General features: G+C 37.9%; 1 protein-coding gene and 1 non-coding gene across 2 annotated transcripts; both read left to right on the forward strand.

Annotated features, from left to right (window-relative positions):
* Positions 1-582: 582 nt before the first annotated feature.
* On the forward strand, positions 583-19,076 carry Smp_017450 (hypothetical protein; the record flags this gene model as incomplete). Its single annotated transcript, XM_018791301.1, has 6 exons — positions 583-585; positions 622-895; positions 1,090-1,243; positions 12,894-13,048; positions 15,519-15,733; positions 18,888-19,076. 6 exons carry the CDS (start codon positions 583-585, stop codon positions 19,074-19,076), a joined length of 990 nt encoding a protein of 329 aa, XP_018645514.1.
* Smp_tRNA_02361_Gln_TTG.1.1 lies at positions 17,406-17,472 on the forward strand. The gene has a single exon. It is a non-coding gene (tRNA).
* Positions 19,077-26,345: the final 7,269 nt, after the last annotated feature.

A 26,345-nucleotide genomic window follows, 5' to 3' on the forward strand; every position in this document is an offset into this window, starting at 1 on the left:
TCTATTCTTAAGGACTAAGGATAACATATTATGATTTACCGATTTTTTCCTCTATTATCGTTAATATACCTAGGTTCTTGCCTGGAGGTATTGGTGATCCCCTGCTACTAGACATGGAAGCCCGTTAAGCGAAAGCTTCTATCCCGTCCACAACCATTTGAACCGTTTGAACCATTAGTCCTTGGAGCCTGTAACCCCAAGCAGAGGTTTACGCCCTCTTAAATGACCCATCCAGAAGAAGACTAGGCACTCACAGAAGTATGCTTGAAAAGGCATAAGATAGGCCATTGAGCTTATGTTCTTACTGCACAAACCTGAATCTGATTTATCCATAAAATTTAGTATTGCCGAAACATTTCATTCTGCTTCTCGAGTATCTGAGAAGTAGTGTGATATAATGTACAGAATAAAGTGCCACCAGCAGAGTTAAACTGAAGTGGAACGTGTAAGACAAATGCATTTTAGGGTAATTCTGTCATATTATAAACATTGAGTTTCGTACTGAGACATTGTACATCAGTAGCGTCCTTTGGCGGGTGACGGTGCCAATTTGACGAGTTAGCTTCCCCACGCTCTACAAGCATGGTAAGTGTCGGAATCCACGTAAGCTTATGTCTTTAGCCACCAAAGCAAGCACCGAAAGGTGGGAAGAAAGAGCCATCAAAAAAGCCTATGAAACCCAAAGAGGGTGGTGGGAAAGCAAAGAAGAAAAAATGGTCTAAAGGAAAAGTTCGGGATAAACTAGCTAATATGGTGTTGTTCGATAACGCAACTTTTGAAAAGCTGCTAAAAGAAGTTCCTCAGTACAAGGTTATAACACCTTCCGTTGTGTCAGAACGATTAAAAATTCGGGCGTCTCTGGCACGTCATGCTCTCGAGGAGCTGTGGCGACGAGGTATGTTTACTGTCTTAATTTCTCAAATACTGTTCTAGGTTCCATAAAAATGGTCTGCAAACATAATTCACAGCAGATATACACAAGAACAACAAAGACCGACTAATTGTACAATTATATGTATTTGGTACTCAGACTTCTTTTTCATGTTTGATTAAAACGGGGTGTTAACTGTTAAATTACATTTTGCTTAGGGATGAGATTAAATCAAGAAACAGTATTGGAAACACCTCGACTGTTTATGGTCCCATATCTTCGTGTCCATGTTCCAAAGTATCACAGTTGGATGCAAGATTCGTGGTTGAGAGAAACTACATCTTCGGAACAGCTGACACTGGACGAGGTACTGTAAGTTGTGCAGTCGGTTGCATACGACTTAGTCTCGTAGTATATGTGTGCTTTGAAAGTTTGATTCGCAGTTTTCTCAAGAGGTTAGCCAGTGTTCATCATTCCGACTTTTACTTATAGATGTGTTTTACTAATATTAACATAATTGGTGCAATTCGTTGTGACCACTACCAAAATCTTGATTCATTTTGATATTTATAAAACTCACTCTATTCACACATCTACATCTATACTACACAGAGGTCTTATAGATAAACTCGTCATACCTCGAAAGCTTTTTATACCTTTACGAAGCATAACATAGTTCAGTAGTTTAGATTGATAGCATTTACTCCTTTCAAGTATGCAAGATTTGTAACATTCATAGAATGGCCATGAAGTCGAGCTGTTCTTTAGGTCTCATATGATCCGGTCGATCTGTCAGAGAAGTTCCACTCACTGCCTTCTCGTGGCGTAAGTGTTTACGGAATCAAGAGGACGAAAGCGCATCAAATGAGAGTTGTGTGGCGCATATGTATCTGGTATCCTGTTGCACCAATATTTATGTGCTTAAATGAATAAACAATACAAGGATCGTCTTTCTTTGCAAGAATACAGTTCCTTAGAGACATCATAGTTGTTATATACGTTTCGATTTTGGTAGTGTGTGTGGCTCGTTGTAGTCTTCCACTTGGTCCAGCTTTTGAAGTGTCAACAGATGAGGTAATGGATTAAACTTGTTGATGATTTGATGCGAAAGTTGATTGTCGTCTGACAAGTGATTCGTTCTGGGCTTGTGAACTGTTTTACAATGTCCTCATAAAGTCATTTACGAGACAAGAAAAATGAAGACATATCATATGTGTATCTATGATTGAGTAATTTGAGAACTGTGATCCTTTCTAATTCTATTTGATAAGGGAAATAAATTTAGTTTGTCATACGAGGGCTTTGCGATTTTGGGAATCAGCCTAGTTGGGGTTCTTCGTACTTTTTCCAATAACTGTGTACCTTTTTGAGCAGAAACTAGACAATTGTTTGCAGTACTTCAGTTTATAAGGCATCAAAGTGAAAAAGTATTTAGCAACGACATTACTGGCGGCTCTAGTATTAACCATAAGCTCCTAAATCCTTTCGCAGCTAACGCACAGAAGTATGCAGTGGTTGTAAGCTTCGGCTAACGATGACTTCAGATCAGTGTATCTTCGGGCAACTGATAGTACTGTGTTATTCACTCTATGTATATGTACTTTGGTGGACATTTTACATCCTAATGCACTTGCACGCGTTTACTGGTAACTGATAAATTTGAGATAATTTACATGACTTCCGATGCTAGTTTTAGGATTCCGAAAACATATTTATCGCTCTCCATTACTTGAAGTTGTCAGTATTATAGCAAATTAGGTTAACTCAGGCGAAAAAAGCCTTTTAGATACAGGGAGAACAACGCCCCAAGGCTGTACATTAAGACACTCCTCTAAACAGTTTAACAACTAGAAAGTCTAGGAAGTCTTTTATCCGCATGTAAAAATTACCTCCAACCCCAATATCTGATATCTCACGTAGCTTCTGGCTGTGAGAAACTGTGAAAAGCCATATTTAAGTCGATGTAGGCTGCATTGAAAACCTTTGGTTTTTTTGGGAGCGCACTAATTTTCACCGGCTACTGCTAAGTTCATGAGGCATGAAATCTGTCTATTCCTTTATTAGTCCAGAATGCATTGCAGCGGGTCCCATGAAGTCTGTCTAATCACAAGCTTATTTAGCAGATAAAAGATATCGAGTTCTATAATCTTCAGAGTGTGTGGGCAGCGGTCACTAAAAACTAGGCAAGGGCATCATTATAGTGTATACATTGCAAAATTAATTTTATACGTGAGCTTCACCATAATCATCCCTACCTATTGATGCAGTACTAATATCTACCCGTGACCGTGGTATGCTGCCTCTTCTCTCAGTCCCTTATTTAGCGTTTAGAGTATTTTATAGACTCTTTAGCAAACTCTTCATACAATCTTCTAGACTGGCTGAGAGTCAAGGCGCACATGCTTCAAGCTTACCGAAACTGAAATTTTCGTCGATACTAGGCAGCCTAAATCCCTCCCATATTCTTATACGAGGAAGAGTGTGAAACTCTTTGATGAACCACCGTGAAGAGTTCCTCGAGCTCCTTAGTGTAGTCCAAGGGATATGAAGTGCAGTGAATTTTGTGTGTCCCTATACGTCTGGGTACGTGACTTTATTGTCCATTGTACCAAGTGTACAGCCCCTGTATATTTGCTTTCCAGACGATTAGGCTAACACATCGTTGTAGACAAGGTTATGAAAATCGAAGACTAGGACTTCGCGGTAACTCTTATCTAAGGGTAGCAAATACTGGAGGTTTGTGACTATTTCTTTGTATTGGTCAATATGTGATCTAGTAAGGATGATTCTGAGCCTGTGTAGTGCATAGTTGCTTATTTCACAAGTTGCACTAGGACGAATCTTATAACCGCGTAAACTAGTTTCTGGTCAGAGGAGTTTTTTGACAAACTTGTCATCATATTTTACTCGATGAGAAAGACAACCTAATTTTATCCGATCATGATTTTCGGGTTTCTGATTGAGTTGCTTATAGGTTCTTGATGAAAACACGTCAATCGTTACTTAAAATTAAGCAATAGTCCTCCCGTCCTACAGTAAGTCCGATTGAGTGGGTCTTATCGTTTCAGTCGCTTTTCGTGAAATTTGTCGAGAAGTCCTGTAACCAACAAAGTACTTACTCTTTTGACGCCGACTAAAGTTTCTACTTATTATGTAAGAACAGCCGCCTTTCTGCTATATTCTAGGTCTATGTTCTTGAGACGTTTAATTTCAACCTATTATCACCAAACCTGTAGTGTCCACAACTGCAAAAACTTTTCTAGAACTCAAGTTCGCCCGAATACTTATATAACCTACCGTAAACTAATTTACATGCTGATTGAATCAAAACGCTAACAGTATCTGGCTTGCTGTCGCATTTTCTAGACGCTTTTTAATATTTAAGGGCATAAATTGTTCGGTCTGACAAAGTAATTGAAATATGTAGTAAGTGGTTATGATAGACAATTTGCCACACAATCAAATCTTTTAATTTAATTGTACACAGTCACTTTATCTCATCCACATGACTACGAAGGTTACCTTGTAAGACTTGTTTATCGTCTCTGTCCTCAATAAAGACGCTATTGGTCTACTCTGACAAGAATGGTGATTTCGTATTTACTAAAACAGCTCCAGTCTCATGTTAGGCAGACTAATCTCAGGCAGTTTAATAAAATACCCATCCCAATTTGAACAGGCAGTGCCGCAGTGAGTAATACCCAATCATTCCTAATAGATAGATTGTCAATTTAGTCGATACGTTTATCAAAGCATGACAGATCGATAATCATAGTCATGTCTTAAAAGTAACACATCAGTTCCGATCATAAATTAAGAAATTGAGAGCTTTTCCGACACCTTACTGGGAGTCATGGGAATCTATTTTTCGAGCTCGACATCAAGTTTTAATACTGTCGCACCACGCTGTGGTTATTAAATACTGGTTCACTTAATAATTATTTTCACATGGAATGTTTGTCACATAGTAGTCGTTCCATGTTCCATTAGCTAACGGCTGTATGATTGAGGGTGTGTAGTCTTACGATAATTTATAATATGACGATAATGAGTGTTACTTGTCTCACTGCACATTATGATTCCAAATCATCCATATATTTATCTGCTCCATAAATCAAGTAAAATTGGCTTATTGTAGGGGAATTTGTGAGGATTATGGAATTCTCATAGTTTGAATCACTAACTGGTCTGAAACCACGGTTAAAAACCTAGAAGCACTAAATGATCACTTAGTATTACTACGGGACTACGCGTTCGCATACAGCTTGGATTGTTTTTATAGGCATTGTTACCGGATAATTCGTAATCTGTTTACAAGTAATATACTTACACCTGTTATCTTTCGTGGACAGATAACATCACCCACCAGGATTGCTTATCGAACTCTGTCATGAACAGTCCTTTCCACTTGTTTTCAATTGCTATTCATTCTTATAATCTCTACCTCCGATTCCCGACGCAGTGTGTTATTTGGTCTTCCTCTCTTGCTTTTCTCCTCATGATTCCATGTTAGGGATTGACTCGTGGTCTAGTTTGATGATTTTCGCAATTCATGTCCTATCTATCTCCCAAATCTTTTCCTAATTTCCTCTCCAGCTGGAAGCTGGTTTGTTCTCTTCCGTTGTGGGTTGTCGCTGCTGGTATCCGGTCAACGGACATTGAGTATCTTGAGCAGACAACCGTTAATAAAGGCTTGTACCTATTTGATGATGGTTTTATTAGTTCTCCGATTTTCAGCTCCGTACATTGTAGCTGTCTTGACGTTCGTATTGAAGATTTTGACTGATGTTGGCTGACAGTGGTTTTGAATTCCAGATATTCTTCAATTGTATGAATGTTGCCCGTAACTTGTCAATCCTTGCCTCTATATATGCATCAGATTCTCCCTGTTCTTTGATGATGCTGACCAGACGCTTAAAAGTTTTCCATCTTTTCCACAGTTTCTGCATCAAGTATGATTGTGTTAGTTTAGCCTGTGTTGTATTTCGGGATCTTGCTTTTACTTTTGTGTATGTTGGGGTCTACTGATGTAGACTTTGCTGATACACTAACCGTCTTTATCTGAATTTGTTGCTGCGTATGGGATAGGATAGCCAGGTCATCTGAGAAATCCAAATTGTCTAGTCGCATCGAAGCTGTCTATTGTATTCCGTGCTTTCCTTCATTGTAATACCCTCCTTTGTTTTGAAGGATGCTCCATCGATTCCGGACCCATGAGATTCCCATCCTATCAGTGTTTTTCGTGCTTCTTTAAATAACACCGATAAGGCTTCTCGTATGTCACGACACAAAGAATTTATCTGCATGACCAAAGTGCAACAGTGCCTCTCTCGATGATAGTCTTTTCTATCTAACCTGCGTCCAATGGATTTCACTTATTCCGAGAACCGCCAAGTTGTATCATCTCATTTCCACAGCTATTTGATTAGTCCTCCCACATTGTAGGACATTACGTGTACATATACTAATTGTTGCTCTGGTTATTAGAAGGGGCATCGACCCTGTGACTTTCGAAAAATATCGGGCTTTCATCATTAGACGTCATAATTCTTCCTTCAACTCGGAGGACAGAGTTTAAGTGGTTTTTATGTTAGCGTTTCTTTAGCAAGGTTGCTTTCAACGGGATGGGTTGATGATTCCATGCCCAACTTTTCCCCTTTATCCGAGATTGGGATCGACATTACGTTAAAGAGTTAATAATGATCTTTCTAATTGGGGAGTTTTTAAATACTGTGATGTGACAAGTAGTCTGTCAGATATGTGGCCTAGACTATATATTTATGTAAATTACTTCCAGATTTGTGTAGTAAAGACGGAAAGCCTACAGCCTATATTATTTCTTTACTAGTATGCTTCTGTGAGCGTCTAATCTCTTGAATAAGTCAATTGAAGGTGCGGACACCACTGCTTGTGGCAACAGATTCCAAGAATTGATGACACTGTGTGCCACGGGTATTTTGTTTTTTTCCAGTGTATTATGTCTATCTGAGATAATTTGGTCTCATTCGTGTCACTCATCCAATTAATGTAGTTTGAGCAATTGTTAATAGTTTTGCACGATCAATATACGTACACAGGATAATCAGTTGTTTAATTTGGATTTTCAGTATTTATTTTACAAGTGATAACGTGACTTTCTAATGTCATCCAACGTTAGAGTATGGATGGGTTTAGCGAATTCGTTTTAAAATCGATTAAGCTGCTAAACTATTCTCATATACTCGTGCAAACTTTTTACATGTTTTATATACTACTGCCCCGGTACGGTCGAGAGTGGGGATAGGCCGCTCTCTCTCTCGAAATGCTCTCACATGGTCACGCGTATATAGCCTCTACCAGGGAAGTCCTACTCACTGCCTTCTCGTGGCACTACTGTTGTCTGCGGAATTGAGAGGACGAAAAGCAAATGTCCGGCGCTTTAACCAGGTTGGTCGACACGGAAAGTCCACCTAGGGAGTTGAAAAATCCTGATTCCAAACCAATGGTGCACATGGGCTCCAGTATCCTGAAGGAACAAATGGAGTATGAACCAATCGTTGGTGACCGGCTACCATGGGACTGCATTTCCTCACAATGCTCCACTGCCTTGTGGATTAGGCCTTTAGGTCAAAGGCTCCGGGTGTGGCTCCCTAAGAAAACCACCTGCTTCAGTTTAGGAACCTGAGCAGTATCACAGCCCTCACACAGATCAAATGAGATTTGTGTGGCGCATATGTATCTGGTGCTTCTTTGTACCAATATTTATGTGTTTAAATAAATAAAAAAAGATATACTACTGTTGCATAATAAGTTACGCTAAAATGCTATGATTATTTCAACGTCGTTACCATTCTTTTTCTTAAATTAACATATAATTCCTATGTAAACGTTAAAAACAGGAATTTCAGTAACGGGATCGCTTTTCAACGAATTTGTCATCATGTTCTACATACATATGAAAATTAGTTTCATGAGGACATGTGAAGAAGGAGTACACGTGATGATGTAATAGAATCAGTCAATCAGTCACAACGTAGAACTTCGTACGTACCTACATCAGTTCAAGTTGCCATGCTAGATTATGTAATAAGAAAAAATCTTCATATACATGTATACATACACGATTTTACAGCTTGATAATAAATTCGTTGAAAAGGGATCCCTTCTCTAAACTATTCATTTTGTCGATTTCCTCTCATTCACTGTTCTGATATGAATTAGGAAAACTCGTCCCGGTACCATCAAGTTCCGGGTTCCTGTATTTATTATAAATAAGTGAAGAATACTTTAATGTTCGAATTGACAGATCATTTCAGGTGTATGTTATAATATCGGAAAACTGGGAGTTATATTACTGTTAAATTCTAATCGCATAAAAGCAAACATATTAATCAGTTGGTCTGTGTAAATCTCTCTGATGTTGTCCAATTTGAAATGGTATTGTGTGTACATGGTTAGGTATTCAATGGATTACTTAGTAGCAGTAACCAATGTTTCGCCTGTATAGTCCATAATACAAATGGAATCCTACCCGATTGACTTGTAAGTGAGATACTAGTCTATGTAACTTGATATCCTAACTCACTTAATTACAATGTTAAGTAGCTTAAAACAGTTGATTGCAATTCTACGAATAGTTTCAGATTCACTTAAGATGTTCCTTCAGCGGTATGGGCAGTCGGAAAGAGACATCAGCCCTCATACCCGTAACAGCACACCAAGTTGGTCACAATCAAATCCTTCCTACACCTCATAATAACTCTCTTATCTCCACAACTAGTTGTTCTCACGTTTCCTTTATCACTCCACGCCGCCAATGCAAACTATTTGAGTACGCAGAACGTTATTCCTGGTCTCCTGAAACCACGCTCTAAACTGTATGTAGGAGCTTTTAACGTCGGAACACTGTGCCAAATAGGACAACAGGCTTCCTTAGCCAGGACTTCAGAATCTCGCGCCATCGATGTATGCTGCGTCTCCGAAACGCGCATACAGGATCCGAGTAGCGTCATTTAATTGACCTCACCATGTCAAAATAAAATCCATCTTGATTCACGCTTCGTGTGTCTGGGAGCCCTGGTGCTGCTTCTTGTGACCTCGATGATGTAGGTATAGCATTGAGTCCTAGGGCAAAACTAGTTCTCTTAGACTAGATCCCAGTAGACAGTCGTTTGTGCGCTGTCCGACTAAACGGACCGGTAAGGACTCGGAAAGATAGGGACACTCGTCGTTGCCTCTTCGTCTTTTCTCCCTACTGTCCCATTGACTGCAGCTCAGATGAGGTAAAAGATGGGTTTTACAGAAAGATTTCTGATCTCCAAAACGTTGGGCGCTCTGATGTAGTAATAGTGACTGGTGACTTTAATGCTCAAGTAGGTAAACTAAGCGAAAGGGAAAGACACCTGGGTGGATCTTATGGTGTCGTGACTAAAAGAACAGATAATGGCGACCATCTGTTGCATCTATGCTCAGATAACCGCCTGTTTCTTATAAATACTAACTTTAAGCACAATAAAAAACACCTTTTGACATGGTGACCCCCGAATTCGTCACAACGTTGTACCCAATTAGATCACATCGCTATCAGCCACCGATGAAGGGGCTCGATAGAAGACTCGCTCATTCTGAAGCGCATGCTTAGATTCAGATCATGCTCTAGTGCAAGCGCTATCTGTCTGTGTCTTATTGGACGTAGGAAAGACGCTACAAGGAAGCCTATTAGGGTTCTACTTAATGATAGGTAAGCTATAAATATATTTGAGGGACAACTAAAAAAACAATTAGGCAGCCATGTAAGTTGTGTCCACCCCTAGGCAGCGTGGAATGACATCCGAAAACTGTGGATATCTGCTAGTACGGTAAGCCATAAAGTTGGGGAGGAACACTAGATCTCAGCAGCATCTACCACACTGATAGATGATCGAAAACTTATCTCATCTGGCCCTGAACATAACGAAGAGCGGAGTCAGCTTAAGCGCAGCCTAATAAGAAGCCTACGCAATGATCGTGAACAGTGGTGGGTAGCGAAAGCAAGAGAGATGGAAAAGGCAGCGGTAATAGCTAACAGCAGACTACTGTTCAGACTTATTAAAGAAACCGGTATTAGGAATCCAACTGTCAGCGAAATTATCTCGGAAAAAGATGGACATATTATTCATTCACAATCTAGGAGATTGGATCGATGGGCAGAACACTTTAGGGATCAGTTCAACTGCCCTTCAGCTACACTTGGGTTTCCCTCGATCCCCAGTCAACCTGAATGGAAAATTGATGTAAGTCCACCAACTCTTTACGAGGTTGAAAAAGCCATAGGAAACTAGAAGCGTGGGAGAGGAGCAGGCCCTTACAGAATTACCCCTGAGATTTTTAAGGATGGTGGTCCAGCACTAGCAGCGAAATTGACTGACGTTTTAGGTAGAATCTGGGAACTGGACGTAATCCCATCTGACTGGTCCCAATCACTGATTGTGCCAGTCTATAAGAAAGAACAAAAGTCCTCTTGTGACAACCACTGAGGGATCAGTTTGACTAATATAGTGTCTAAAATATTAGCTTCAATAATACTTAGACGCCTATCGAAAGCTCGTGAAGAGCAGACTAGAGAAAATCAGGTTGGTTTCCGACCTGGACGTGGTTGTATAGACCAGATATTCACTCTACGTCAGGTCCTAGAACATAGATGTACATTCAGACGTCCCACAATAGTAGTATTTCTTGACCTTAAGGCGGCATTTGACTCCGTTAATCGTGAGGTTCTATGGCAGTGTTTGTCACTGAAAGGAGTACCAAAGAAGTACATTAACCTCATCAAGGCTCTCTACTCGAACACAACTAGTCGAGTTAGAGCCTATGGCGAACTGTCATCAAAATTGATTACCTTAAGTGGTGTTCGTCAGGGCTGTCCACTCTCTTCATTCTCGTCTAACTTTGTCGTTGACATGCTTTTAGAGATAACACTTTCATCATCACCAAAATACAGAGTCTTCTAACCACCCTAAGCAACAATGCAAGCATGTTCGGGATGCGATTCTCCCCCTCGAAATGCAAAATGTTATTTCAAGATTGTGTCTCATCGGCACCTGAACTAATGATAGGGAGTGAAGTAGTTGACAGCTTCACTTATATTGGTAGTCTCATCAGCCTTTGTGATCTGGTGTGTGACGAAATCTCAGCACGGATACAGAAGGTTCGTCTAGTTTTTGCCAACTTGCGTTATTTACGGCGTACGCGAGATATCTGCAGGTGCATACATTCTTTGTGTTCTCTCAAATTCTAATCTTCTAAATTATTCATGTCCTTTTTTTCTCTCTCCGAATTTATTTTACTGGACTATGCTCCTTGAATAACATTTTCAATCCCTAGTCTTTCCGATTACAGCTTATACTTTTACTACCTCTACCACTATGGGATTTGAATCGACAATTGTATCTCTGTGCTAATGCGGTATAGCAACTCGAACTGATGTATGTACGTACGAAGTTCTACTGTTTTGCTAACTGACTAACTTAAGATGTCATAAATGTCTCCATAATGACTAATAGTTAACTCACAAGTCCTGGAGATACTTTCTAACGCTTCTTGATTAAAGTGGTACAAATATTTAGTCTTTGACTCAAGTTAATTATTAAGACATTGGAAAAGTGATTGTAGGTCCCGAATCACTGCTTTTAGCTCAGTTATGATTCTAATCCACCTTTAACTCAGTACACCATCATGATATCGAAAAAAAGTTATTGTGTAAGAAAATCTCAGTCGACAACAGTATCTCGGGCTTACGATTGACTTGAAGACATTTGTATTTCGATAATGAAATAGTATTAACTTGAATTATCAATAAATGACTAGCCTTAGCCGACGTGTAGTGAACAACAACACTGATGGGGACAATCACATGTATTTAAGCATAAAATTACAGACTGTCTCACTAAATTCTGATAACCATACAGTAGTAAACAGTTAATTTGCAAAATAACAATCAATGGTCTCAATCTTCACTGTTCCTTCTGTAAATATCAATCCATCTTCTCTAATTTCATTGTTTATGCATTGTCCTACCAATTGCGCTTCATTTCAATTCTTTTCTTATCGATCTTCTGCCAAAATACAATCTATGACGATCACCATATACTACTTATGAGGATATAAGTAGACCACACTACACACATAACCAACGGGGACAACTAACATATCCATCGTCAGAAGATGGGAAACTAGAAATGAGGACAATCAGAATGAAACTTGTACTGTTGCTACTCAAAAAAGGTTAACCGTGCTGTAATACAAACTAACAGGAATAGTTTCTGTAAATCAACTGTAATGATATACGATACGTCGACAAAAAGGTTTTAGAGTGGTTGTGTATGACTTATTGTCATTTTACTCCACAGTAAATAAAGTATCTAGTGAATTGGTCATATATACATATATACCATCGGTATCTGGTTGTATATATGTCATATATTGAAGCGTTTGTTCGGTAGTTCAAGAACCCGACGACATCCCCTTTATTCATAGTCATGTATAGAAATATGATAAATAGATTACATACATTGTCTAAATTTTGTATATATATATATATATATATATATATATATATATATATATTTATTGAGTAGAGATCATGAGTCAATTGAAGCTAGACCACTATCGAAAACCTGGAAGCACTGGACGGCCGTTTCGTCCTATTGTGGGACTCCTCAGCAGCGTGCACCCACGATCCCGCACTCACGATATTCGAACCCAGGACCTACCAGTCTCGCACCAGAGCACTTAACCGATAGACCACTGAGTAGGCCGGTATCCAACGGTGTTAATGTCTAACTTCAACCAATCCACGAAATTGAGCAACCATTGACTCATGATCTCAACTCTATAAAATTACTAAAATCTCCACCAAACCCCTTCTGATATATATATTTTTGTTGTTTTTCTTTGAAAATATCTGATCTCTTATTTCGAAAAAACCTTATTCTACACCGAAGGAATTTGAAGCACAAGAACAATGGTGTAACTTAGATGATCGATTGACTTTCATTTTACTTAGTAAACAATTATATCAAGACTATTGGTCATTGAATAATATCAAAGTTGAACTAGATGAATCACAATTGAATATTCATGAAAATGCAGAAATCTATTCTATGATTGGTGATATTAATTTATTTATTACATATTCTCATACTATCAATGATTTTGAAGGTAATCAGAGTGCTTATTACTTATCTATTTACTCTTGACTTATTGTGAAGTGAAATATTGCGGTCATTATATCTTCCACTTATATATTATCTCTATCAGGTTAAACTTCTGACACTTTATATGAAGATAAAGTCAGTCAGTTAGTCACAACGTAGAACTTCGTACGGACGTACATCAGTTCGAGTCACCATACGACATTAACACAGAGATGTAGTTGTCGATTCAAATCCCATAGTAGTAGAAGTGTAGTAAACAAGAACACGAGTGGGGACAATCGAATGTATTTAAGCCCAAATTACAGACTATCTCACTAAATTCTGATAACCATACAGTAGCAAACAGTTAATTTGCAAAATAACAATCGATTGTCTTAATCTCGACTATTTCTTCTGTAAATATTAGTTCATCTTCTCTAATTCCACTGTTCATGCATTTTCCTACCAACTGCGCTTCATTTCAGTTCTTTCGTTGTTGATCTTCCGCCAAAATACATTCTATGTCTGACCATCACTATATACTACTTATATGGATATAAGTAGACCACACTACAGAAGTAGTAAAAGTATAAGCAGTAAACGGAATGATTAGGGTTTGAAAATGTTATTCAAGGAGTATAATTCAGCGAAATAAATTTGGAAAGAGAAAAAAAGATAGAGACATGGCGAATTCAGAAGATAAGAATTTGGGAGAACACAAAGTGTGGATGCATCCACGCCATCGTAAACGATTTTCAGCCATGTCATTCAAGGTCTCTAAGCATCGATTGCTATCATCTCGCGAATCCCAACCAGGTAGTCTACACCTACCAACATGACTCAGTCCACTTGTGAGTGACTTCATGGATTTATGCCACGTTTTGGTCTGGTCGCCCCTAACTTTCTTCCAACCTACTCCTACGATGAAGATAAAGAGAGTATTGACACCATGAAATATAAGATTGTCAAATTAATAATATCACTGACTATGGGCAATCAACCATAGGATATATAGTTTAAAGAAGAATAAATTTAATCTGAAATAACAAGTATACAGTAATGTTAAAAGTTGAACTGTATCATCTACAGAGCCCCTAAATATAGATTTACAACTTTATCACAGCGATTAAAATCTTGTGATCTATGACAAACTCCAACTAAGAAATAAGAAGCCAGCTACATCATTCAAGCTAACAGTTGATGTCCTTTGATATGTTGTACCCTGATCTTGTGTATACTCTCAATCAATCATGAGCAAAGATCAAGATACTAAAAGTCTGAAGAGAACAATCTGTGTGTTGAAGAGCGAAAATATATTAGATTACTTAACTGGTTAGATGGGAGATTGAACAACAGTTTAAATGAGTACTAGGTAACATAATACAACGTTGATATTTAACCATATATCTGCAGCTAGCTTACTTCATTATTACCAGTAAGGTCACCTTCAAATATCTATGGAGTTAAGTATTTTGAGGCACTATTTACACTTTCTTTTATCAGAGATAGTTATATTATTCAAATCGATGTAGATGAAATAGATGGTTTCGTACAATATTAGGTAATTGATCTAAATCTGTCCTGTTATTTGTTGCTATCCATTTTATCAATTAAATAAGTCATAAAAATGACTGTAAATTCTTACTGAAGTGTTGAAATGATCCTGCAAACTACTCGCAATAGACATGACAAGCTCAGGAAACATTAAGAAGCATTTTATCCAATCAGTGTTTGACTAGAAGTTTTGCTAGAAACATCGCGAAAGTGAAAAGTCACATGGCAGGGTTCTGATTGGCTGATTACTACTTTGTTACTTTGTTTAGTAGTATTCTAGAATTTTCAGGAAAACCCAAGGACTTCTAAAATACTATAAAAGCCTTAGATTTTCTGTACATGAATGAACCTTTTGAGTAAAGTGCTTCTCGTATATTTTGTACCTTTTCTCTCGTGTTCAAGTCACTGTGTAGTTCTAGCTTGGGGGGTTACGAGAATAGTTTAGGATCCGAGTATAGCATTCAATCAGCAAGATATATCATGAAGAAATTCTATTTCCAATGTTGTTACTTTCTTCTTCCTCTTTTCAAATATTTTATATTTTCATAGTTGAAATCACGAGTCAATTGATAATATTTAAACTAGACCACCATGGAAAACCTGGAAGCACTGGGCAACCGTTTCCTCCCTATGGTGGGACTCCTCGGCGGTGCCCTTCCACGATCCCGCCTCGCGAGATTCGAACCCAGGACCTATCAGTCTCTCGCCAGAGCACTTAACCGATAAACCACTGAGCCGGCATCTCGCGAGGTGAGATCGTGGATGCGCACTGCTGAGGAGTCCCATAATAGGAGGAAACAGTCGTCCAGTGCTTCCAAGTTTTCCTTGGTGGTCTAGCTTCAATTGACTCATGCTTTCAACTATGAAAATACTGAAATCTCCACAAAATCCCCTCTAATTATATTATACATCATGTAGTTTGTATACATTTAATATTTCAGGTGAATTATCTGTCATGATAGCTGAATCAAAATATCGTGGTCAAGGTTTAGCAGCTGAAGCATTAGCTGGTATACTTGAATATTCTGGTAGAAATTTACCAATGAAATTAAATTCAATTGTAGCTAAAGTATCAATGACTAATCAATCAAGTATAAATTTTTTTCAAAATCGTTTAAAATTTATTGAAAGATCAAGAAATAATGTATTCAATGAGGTTAGTTTTATGAATTGATACTTAATTACTTACGCCTGTTACCCCTCGTGGAGGAGCATAATTCTATATGTATAATACTTAATTACTTACTGACGCCTGTTACTCCCAATGGAGCATAGGCCGCCGACCAGCTTTCTCCAACCCACTCTGTCCTGGGCCTTCTTTTCTAGTTCTATCCAATTGTTGTTCATTCTTCTCATGTCTGTCTCCATTTCTCGGTGTAATGTGTTCTTTGGTCTTCCTCCTCTCTTTTGGCCTTCAGGATTCCATGTGAGGGCTTGTCTTGTGACACAGTTGGATGATTTCCTCAATGTGTGCCCTATCCACTTCCAGCACTTCTTCCTGATTTCTTCCTCCTCTCGAATCTGGTTTGTTGTGTCCCACAGTAACTTGTTGCTGACAGTGTCTGACCAACGGATCTGAAGTATCTTGCGTAGACAACTGTTAATAAACAACTGTATCTTCTGGATGATGGCTTTCGTAGTTCTCCACGTCTCCGCCCCATACAGTGGAACTGTCTTGACATTTGTATTGAAAATTCTGATCTTGGTGTTGGTTGACAATTGTTTTTAGTGTTGAGTTGACGAAATTCAGTCAACCATAAGCAAGTTAAAACCTAAACATATTTTGCATTGGTCCTAGTTACCTCACTATATCATTACAGTTTGATGACATTATCAAGATGAATATCAGAGTGTTAGCATTAGTAATAGTAGAAACGATCAAGCATAGATAATTTGATTTGAAAAGTGTGAAATAATTTTGAAACTCAAGATCTCATGTACCATAAACAGGAAATACATCTGCTCTATTGGAACCGATTTTCAGTTGTCACTCGATTTCTCTAAATGTTGGTCTCGAAATGCTCTCACATGGCCACGCGCATATAGCCTCTGCCAGAGAAGTCCTACTCACTGCCTTCTCGTGGCACTACTGTCGTTGGTCACCGGCTACCATGGAACTGCATCTTCTTACGATGCTCCACTGCCTTGTGGATCAGATATTTAGGTCAAAGACTCTGGGTGTGGCTCCTTAAGAAGACCAACTGCTTCAGTTTGGGCGATTGGGCAGTATTACAGCCCTCACACACATCAAATGAGACTTGTGTGGCGCATATATATCTGGTGCCTCTTTGTACCAATATTTATGTGTTTAAACAAAATAAATAAATGTTGGTCATGACAATCGCTCAGATCACAACCTGATCGTCTGAAACTAACTTCATGGCTCACTCCAATAATCAGTGACTTTAAAGATTGATGCCACAATTTGGTTTGGTTAAGACTAGTTTTCTGTCGATCTGTTCCTATGCCAACCAACAGGGCACATCGAGACAGGTGTATCACTTATTGATCCCAACATACTCGAATCGTTCCAAATACATCTATGATCAAAAATATGTAACCTACGAATGAAACTAGTAGATTCTTTTTACTCAGAACGTGTAGGGTTCATTTTGACCACATATTTCTTATTTAAGCTATTCGTGTAATACTATTAAACTATAGTCTATGGACAGTTGTTGTGTAAACAAGTACAATTTGATTTAGTATTGTTTGTTTGAATTAGAGACTGACCAGTTGCAGTCCTAAACATCAATGGGAAGATTCAAACAAACAATACTAAGTGAATTTAAACTTAACCCTATTGCACAAGAAGTGACTATCAGGACTCAGTAGCTGAGTGGATAACGCGATGGCATTTGAAGCGAAAGGTACTGGGTTCCAGTCCCAGAGTGAACATCAACTCTGAGATTCAGGTACAACCAGCTGACGAGTCCCAAATAGGACGAAACGCGTGTCATGGATTCCACTGCTAGCCACTATCCATCTTTGCTTACAAGTACAATTTGATTTACAATACTGTATGTGATATGAGCAGTAGTAGGATATTAGACAAATATAAAGAAATTATAAGCAACATTCTCACTTATGAAGTTATTACTTTATCCATTATCAATCGGTAGCTAACGACAAATATGATACATCAAGATTAGAATATAAGTAACATTGGTTAGCTTTTTACTTGAAATACTCTATATGACAGTAATGACAGATTTAAGGTCAATAAGAACCAATCAACATCGAGGTGCACATGTGGAGAAATTTAAACGCTTCTTTTCTACCCAAAGCTTGTGCTGATGATGTCGTTCAGAAGGACGATGAAAGCTCCACGACCAAACCATCCAGCTCAGAGAACAAACCTACATAAAAAAAACTGTATATCTTTTGTTTGGTTTTGGATATTACTAAACGGGTTAGTTGATCGGTCTACATCCTGACTTGAGATTTGCTTTCATCTTACAAATGATGTCTTCGAATTGGAAATCATTCTAATTCATTTTGGAAGAATCTTGTTAATGTGCATCATATTTACTACTTTGGTGTGGTGGTTGAAGTTCCCTATTATGACGACTCAACTGCGCCTTATTATCTGAGAAAGTCGTTTCCTAGTGTTATACTATCCCATATCTAAAATCTCATCTACTTTTAATGATCAACCCTTATCAGTTGTATTTACTGAATTCTACACATCTCGTTGGCCCCCAAATGTCCTGGTACGGCCGAGAGTGGGGAGAGCCCGCTCTTCCTCTCCAAATGCTCTCACATGGCCACGCCTATACGGCCTCTGTCAGGGAAGTCCTACTCACTGCATTCTCGTGGCGGGGGTGTTGTTCACGAAATTGAGAGGACGAAAAGCGAATGTCCGGCGCTTTAACCGGGTTGGTGGAGACGGAAAGTTCACCTAGGGAAGTTGGAAAACCCTGATTCCAAACCAATGGTGCACATGGACTCCAGTATCCTGAGGGAACAAATGGCGTATGAACCAATTATTGGTGACCGGCTACCATGGGACTGCATCTCCTTACGATGCTTCACTGCCTTGTGGATCAGACCTTTAGGTCAAAGGCTCCGGGTATGGCCTTCCTAAGAAAACCCCCTGCTTCAGTTTAGGAACCTGAGCAGTATCACAGCTCTCACACAAATCAAATGAGATTTGTGTGGCACATATGTATCTGGTGCTTCTTTGTACCAATATTTATGTGTTTAAATAAATAAATAAATATCGTCGGCTGTTGATGTGATATGCTGACCTAAAGTGTTCTAATCAACATGTTTACCTCTCTCTCTTTGTCTTTATGCACACCCATCAGATTGAATTCGTACCAGAAATACAACAATTGCCAAGTGAAGATCAAAATCAATCTGAATACAAAAATCTTGCTTTGAATACATCTCAACTCATTATAGATCGACTTTTGACTAATTCATTAGGATCTACATCAAAATGGTACTACTTAGAAAATGATTTGAAGTTATGGCGTCAAACACCTAGGGAATGATCTTTTTCTTCTCAGTTTATTGTTTTATATACATGAATAAATGTCTTTTACTCTTGTGCCTTCTTTGTCTTCATAGTATTTTCTACCTTACTGTCATGTTTAGTTTTTATTAATTATCAGAAGGGGTTTTGTGGAGATTTCGTATTTTCATAGTTGAAATCGTGAGTCAATTGAAGCTAGACCACTATCGAAAACCTGGAAGTACTGGACAGCCGTTTCGTCCTATTGTGGGACTCCTCAGCAGTGCGCATTGAATTTCCTAAAATTTAACCCCCCCCCCCGTTTGAATTGAGATTTCAATTGATATAAGACTAGTAGTAGTTGTCCATTTAATCAACGGTTCTTAATTACTTAGTACAACTTTGTGTACTATTGGACTTTAAGCTATACTCGAATCGTGAGAGCTAGCGATACTCACCTACTAACTGAAGTTGAAATAGGTGGAGTAGATACAGAACTTTCAACTTACCAAAATACTAAATCTCCACAAAAACCCCTTTCTGATAATAATAATAATCATATGCTCACTAATGACTGACTTCGAGAGGTAAATCCAGGAGTTCTAGTGAGATGCAATGACCAGTGGAGTTCAAACCACGTCCGTTGTGAGTTATCAACTCACTGAAGACAATTGGTGAATGGTTGCTCAACTTCGTGGATTGGTTGCAGTCAAACATTAACACCATGGATGCCGACTCAGTGATCTATCGCTTAAGTACTCTGGCGCGAGACTAGTAAGTTCTGGGTTCGAATCTCGCGAGTGCGGGATCGTGGATGCGCACTGCTGAGGAGTCCCACAATAGGACGAAACGACCATCCAGTGCTTCCAGGTTTTCCCTGGTGGTCTAGCTTTGATTGACTCACGCTTTCAACTATGAAAATACTAAATCTCCACAAAAACCCCTTTCTGATAATAATTAGTGATGGTTGCAAGTGGAACGTTCAAAATACTGAAACACCTCTCTATCTGAGGATATCTCAAACTATTTTAACATGCCTATTTAGAATGGTGTTGTTTGTATCACTCTACTGAATAGATTATCATCAAATTTTAAAATTAGAACTAATTTTATCAGACAGTCAGTCAGTGTAGAGTCAATGTAGAACCTTGTACGAATGTGTTACTTATCGACTCATATCACATCACAACACATATGTAGAATGTAAACAAAAAAGTTAATCTCACTGGTGGCATCAATTCCTTAAAATTACAGTTAAAGCTTGCTGGTAAACGCTAAATAGCACAAAAAGTGGGCTAATCAGGATTTCCTGTCGAGTCACTTAAACTAGTAGGTACACTGCAACTTGGAAGCATTCAGCAAACACTAAAAGACTAGATAAACATGATATTGATCATGGCGCATTGATCAGTCAATTGTACTTGTCCACTGAATAATTACCAATTTCAACAATAACTATATATTATAAAAAAGTATTCCAAAGTTAGTGATTAAACATTTCCGATGGAAAGAACAATGAACTGAATGGTGGCTTGTTTGAACATCTGTGCTACCTGTTCCTGTCATCTACATATTTCAACAAGTTATCTAATTTTGTGCATTTGTGAAAAGTGTACAACCTTTCGTTCTAAAAGTTACAAAAGGCTTTTTTGTGACTTGATCAAGGTCGTCGCCTATTTGTTGTGACTTTACAAGATAAACCAAGGACGTATCCTAATTCGTTATTTAGTTTTTATGTCCAGCTTCTATCACGTGAATTATCCACCAATGAAAATAGGACTTCTTCGACCTTAACACTGTGACAATAAATGACGTTCGATTAGTATGAGCAGTCTAGCGTCCTTATTGGTCCTTTGTCCTCTTAGCCCTTCCAATTGAGTCCAGAACACCAATTAAAGTTTCTGCTATGTGAATCATTTATTTCAAGCATACTTGGTTTATATACCAGATAGACAGACCGCATCACACAATAAAATAGAAAATAATATTTGTACAAGATCAAGTCAAATGTGGCTGTGAACGTGGGAGACAGTAATCAATAATCTGAGTATAATTTAGGAACAGTAATTCGTATAATAATAATTCATAAGTCAAAATGAAGGTTATAATAAGATGAATATAGATATACACAATCTAGTTACTCAATAGTTGTACAATAAGAATTTATGTAGAATAATAGTCCATTAATAGGTCCCCGAAGTTACCCATACTTATGTCTCCGCTAGGATATAACAAATACTATAAAATAATTAGTAATATAGATTCTTAGTTAAGGTTTATGTTTTTTTTTCGTTGTTAATATGCAGAAGTGGATTTTAATTAATCATTTATTGCATATAGGCATCTAGAAGCCAGTGGTATTGAGTCCAAGTCTCAACTTATGAAGATTAATACTGAAAAACAGTAGGTATATCTCCAGGTGATAAATCCTAAACAGGTTGAAACGTGGGCCCAGTATTTCACTGCTATTCACAATCCCAAATTATTATTTCTGCTCAATTTAATGTTCTTATTAATTTCTTTTCATTTACCAAATGAATAATCAAACTTATAAATACCATTAATAACTTTTTTCATATTGAATACCAAAATCAGATTAGTTTCGAATTGCCCGCAGAAAATTTGCCCCCAAATGCCCTGGTACGGCTGAGAGTGAGGAGAGTCCGCTCTCCTTCTCCAAGTGCTCTCACATGGTCACGCGTATACAGCCTCTGCCATGGAAGTCCTCACTGCCTTCTCGTGGCATTACTGTTGTTTACGAAAGTGAGAGGACGTAAAGCGAATGTCCGGCGCTTTAACTGGGTTGGTGAACACGGAAAGTTCACCTAGGGAAGTTGGAAAACCCTGATTCCAAACCAATGGTGCACATGGGTTCCAGTATCCTAAGGGAACAAATGGTGTATGGATCAATCGTTGGTGACCGGCTACCATGGGACTGCATCTCCTCACGATTCTCCACTGCCTTGTGGATCAGATCTTTAGGTCAAAGGCTCCGGGTATGGCCTTCCTAAGAAAACCCCCTGCTTCATTTTGGGCACGTTGGCAGTATCACAGCCTTCACACAAATCAAATGAGATTTGTGTGGCACATATGTATCTGGTGCCTTCTTGTACCAATATTTATGTGTTTAAATAAATAAACAAATTCGAATTGACAATATTCTTTTTCAATCAATTCCCAAATCATGTTCTATAGGTATAAGTGCAAATTACTGCTCTAAATTAGTAGCCAAGTTTGAGGTGGATAACTTTTGTAAAAATTGCAAATTATAAATCTAAGACAGTAGGTAAGTTAAGTTTATCAGTGTAAAACAAGCGTCGTATATATATAACATCACCCATTTTGATTAGCTGACTATTGGTGTAGTAATTTTGAGCTACTTATAAGTAGTTTGTATAATCTGTCAAAAGTGTCTTGTGCGTTTAACGCCAATCAAAGTAGCAAAGTTATATTTATCTTTATTGGAAGGGGGTTTTGTGGACATTTTAGTAATTTTATATAGTTGAAATCATGAGTCAACCAGGTTTGTTGGGAGATATCAACTCACTGAAGACAATTGGTGAATGGTTGCTCAACTTCTTGGATTGGTTGCAGTCAAACATTAACACCGTTGGATGCCGGCCGGCTCAGTGGTCTAGAGGTTAAGCGCTCGCACGCGAGACTGATAGGTCCTGGGTTAGAATCTGGCTAGGCGGGATCGTGGATGCGCACTGCTGAGGAGTCTAACACTCGGACGAAACGGCCGTCCAGTGCTTGTAGGTTTTCCATAGTTGTCTAGCTTCGATCAACTCATGATTTCAACTATATAAAATTATATTTATCAGTCTGTTTTTGTTATTTTTCACTTAGAAATTCCATTGTTTACCATCGTCGAATTCCGATGATTATTTGGCTAGTGTTCCAAAAAATAATCTTAATCATATAGGAAAACATTGATCGCATAATGTCAAACATAAATCTAGATCTTACTCCCCCACAGTAATTGGAACAAAATTAAGCGTGAATCTACGATTTTTCAAAGAGAATAAATGGGATTAGTGAAACTTTACATAAGAATTATATGAGTTGAGGACCATTTAATGACTTTGGACCGATACGAATTTTTATACTAGATCGGCTTGTTTTGTTTAGGTCAATTTAAACAATAGAAAGTAGTTCACAATGAACACTTTGCTGTGGAGAGAGATTTTCGCCATGAGCCGATGTCATACAGTCAACCGTTGAAAAACAAAATCCATTGAACTACATTTTTATAGTTCTACAACCTGTTAAACATTGGCTAATGGATCCAAACGGTAAGATGGTCTTGACGAAAACTTAAGGTTCCCGATGGGGTCATCAATATTCACCGATTTTGAATATTAGATGGTTAGATCTACCTTTCGTGCTAGTTGGGACTTATTACCAAGGTGTACTAACAGTCTTGAGAGAACTAATACTCCCTCTTGGAATTGAACTCATGTTGCTCAACTACAAAGGATGAAATATTACCACTGAGCTATTCACCCAATGACTGATCTCTCGTAGGATAGATATTTACCATTGATTGATCACTTAGTATTGACAAGACGCAAGTTTATATAGTTCCTGATGAAAAATCCTGGGCCTGGATTTCCCTGTCAATTACATCTAAACGTAGTGTATGTAATATCGAGTCATTTAGACTAGTTGTCGCATTACAATTTGATATACAGAAGTTAGACAGCACTAATAAACTAATAGTCACTACTGTGTGATCAGTCAATAACTTTGAGTTCGAAGCAAATCTGAAGTAATTCTGCATTTTTTCCTGGTGAAGATGCCAAAGGTATTTGGAGTTTGACAACACTTTAACCAGTAACACCTTCTATTATGAATTGAAACCACCAAGTGAAATCAAAGGTCAGAAGCGAGGCGGTTGGAGGATATATTTGATAGATTATCAATATATCGAGAAGTGACTGATCTAAACTGGCTAGTGATCGGAGAAGTTGAGCATGGCGTTTCCACTGGTGATCTGGTGCGGATGCATGACCGAGCGCTTTCAGCTAAGTGAGTCCATTAAAACCAATGTGGTCAGTATCTACTGTCGAACACTTACAAAACTATTAATTTTGGGGATTTATTTACCGCTACCCTGGGTTACAATTGTACTTTTGATAACACAGTCAGTAGTAATATACTATTTCCGCATATAGTTAATCTCCTCAATCCACCCCAGTATATATATATATGAAGTATCCTTCATTAACCTTCAGATGGGTTAATGCAAAGTAACATGATATCTAGTGAAGACTACATTACATAAGCTCGAATATCTTCTATCATGGAAACATGTTATATCTCGAACTTAGATTATTAGTATGTCGCGTAATACTTGAACACTCAAATGCTAGAACCCTCTCAAGTCGCAAAATGAGAAGACAGAAGACTAGTAAGTAGAAATGTTATTTCCAACACAGTGTCAAATATAGTACAAAAATCTCATGTATTTATAGCTTTCTGGTTGAAAGTAAATCATCATTTCGGACAGACAATAGATACATAGGGAGGTTCTTTTCATTCATTCAATAGGAAAGCTACACGTCGACATTTTAGAATGTTCCTCTAACAGTGATTGAATGAAATATCTTCGGCTCTTTCTGGGCTTCTTGAGGCTTTCTTGAGTTTGCCAACGAGCTATCTTTACAGAACATATTCATAAAATAGTTGAAAGCATGAGTCAATTGAAGCTAGACCACTATCGAAAACCTGGAAGCACTGGACGGCCGTTTCGTCCTACCACGGGACCCACTCTTCAGCAGTGCGCATCCACGATCCTGCACTCGCGAGATCCGAACCCAGGACCTACCAGTCTCGCCCCAGAGCACTTAACCTCTAGATCACTGGGCCGGCTGGCATCCAATGGTGTTAATGTTCATGGTGGTCTAGCTTCAATTAACCCATGATTTCAACTACGAAAATACTGAAATCTCCACAAAAACCCCTTCTGATCTATATTCATGAAAATTCCTAAAACACATTATTCAGTATATTGTTTAACATAATTCCATAGTTTGACTATATAGTTTAAGGATTAACTATCCAAACTCTTACTATAAATGTTGCCTACATTAAAAATAATTAATCTAATTATGGAAACTAAATATTACTGTCATTCAACTAATCATTTATTGTAAATTCAATAATAAGTGATATCACAATTCGGATACAATATTTAAGTGTATAGATTGTTTTTGTAATAAATATCGTACCACTTTTATTAGTTTCTAACATCCACCCCCCTCCAAACACCACCACCACCGACACTATATACATAGTAACAAAGTATTTAGGCTTCAAATGATTGTTTTTTTTTGTAATTTTACTGTATTATACGTTCTAATTTGTGTACTATTTAAATTGTATGTACATAAATACTTTGATAAATGGATGGATACAAAATAATGACAGCTGCCAAAATTCAAATTTATTGATTTTCCTTTATTATAACTTTTTAATTGTAACTAAGAAATTTTTAGAAAATTCACTAAACTACTTTTAATAATAAATAAACAAGTATTATTTCGGTAAATAAAAAAAAGAAAAGAAATTTCAATATTATGCGATTCTCATAGTTGAAATTATGAGTCAATTGAAGCTAGACCACCATGGAAAACCTGGAAGCACTGGACGGCCGTTTCGTCCTATTGTGAGACTCAACTAAAACTATCAGTTAAGCCTAAAAATAGGTTATTCTCTTTTGCGATAGTTCATTCTTATCTATGTACTTATTGTGATGTATCTTTTTGTATGTGGTATTGTGTTTTTTATTTGTATTTGCACATAAGTTATGGATCCATTTAATAATACGTATTTGTGATCACTTCTATGGCTCTTGGGTGTTTAGACTGAAATGTTCTTAATATCGCTTATCGATTGTGCAAATAATACAATAAGCGAGTATTAGTGGACTTACTTTTAGGGATGTAGGCAAATATCCAGGACAGAGTTGGATGGAGAATGCTGGTTAGCGGCCTATGCTCCTCGACGAGGAGTAACAGGCGTAAGTAGTAGTAGTAGTAGTAGTAGTAGTAGGTTTCGAATTTGTGTAATTATCTTGTAAGATTTACAGATTAATATCACTTCGATCAGAATGTTAACTACTGGAATCAGTACAAGTCAGCTCCTTACATAGATTATTAGTATTCTGATTCGGAGCTTTCTATCTTCGTAGTTTTTAGATTAATGATGGATTTCACTTGTTGTTACTTTGTAGTATTTTCATGTTAAATATTCGACTTGTTTTTTTAAGGTTCTAGGTTGTTTCTATGTTTACACGTTTTAATGT

This window comes from Schistosoma mansoni (assembly GCF_000237925.1).
Source record: "Schistosoma mansoni, WGS project CABG00000000 data, chromosome 3 unplaced supercontig 0105, strain Puerto Rico, whole genome shotgun sequence".
Lineage (NCBI taxonomy): Eukaryota > Metazoa > Platyhelminthes > Trematoda > Strigeidida > Schistosomatidae > Schistosoma > Schistosoma mansoni.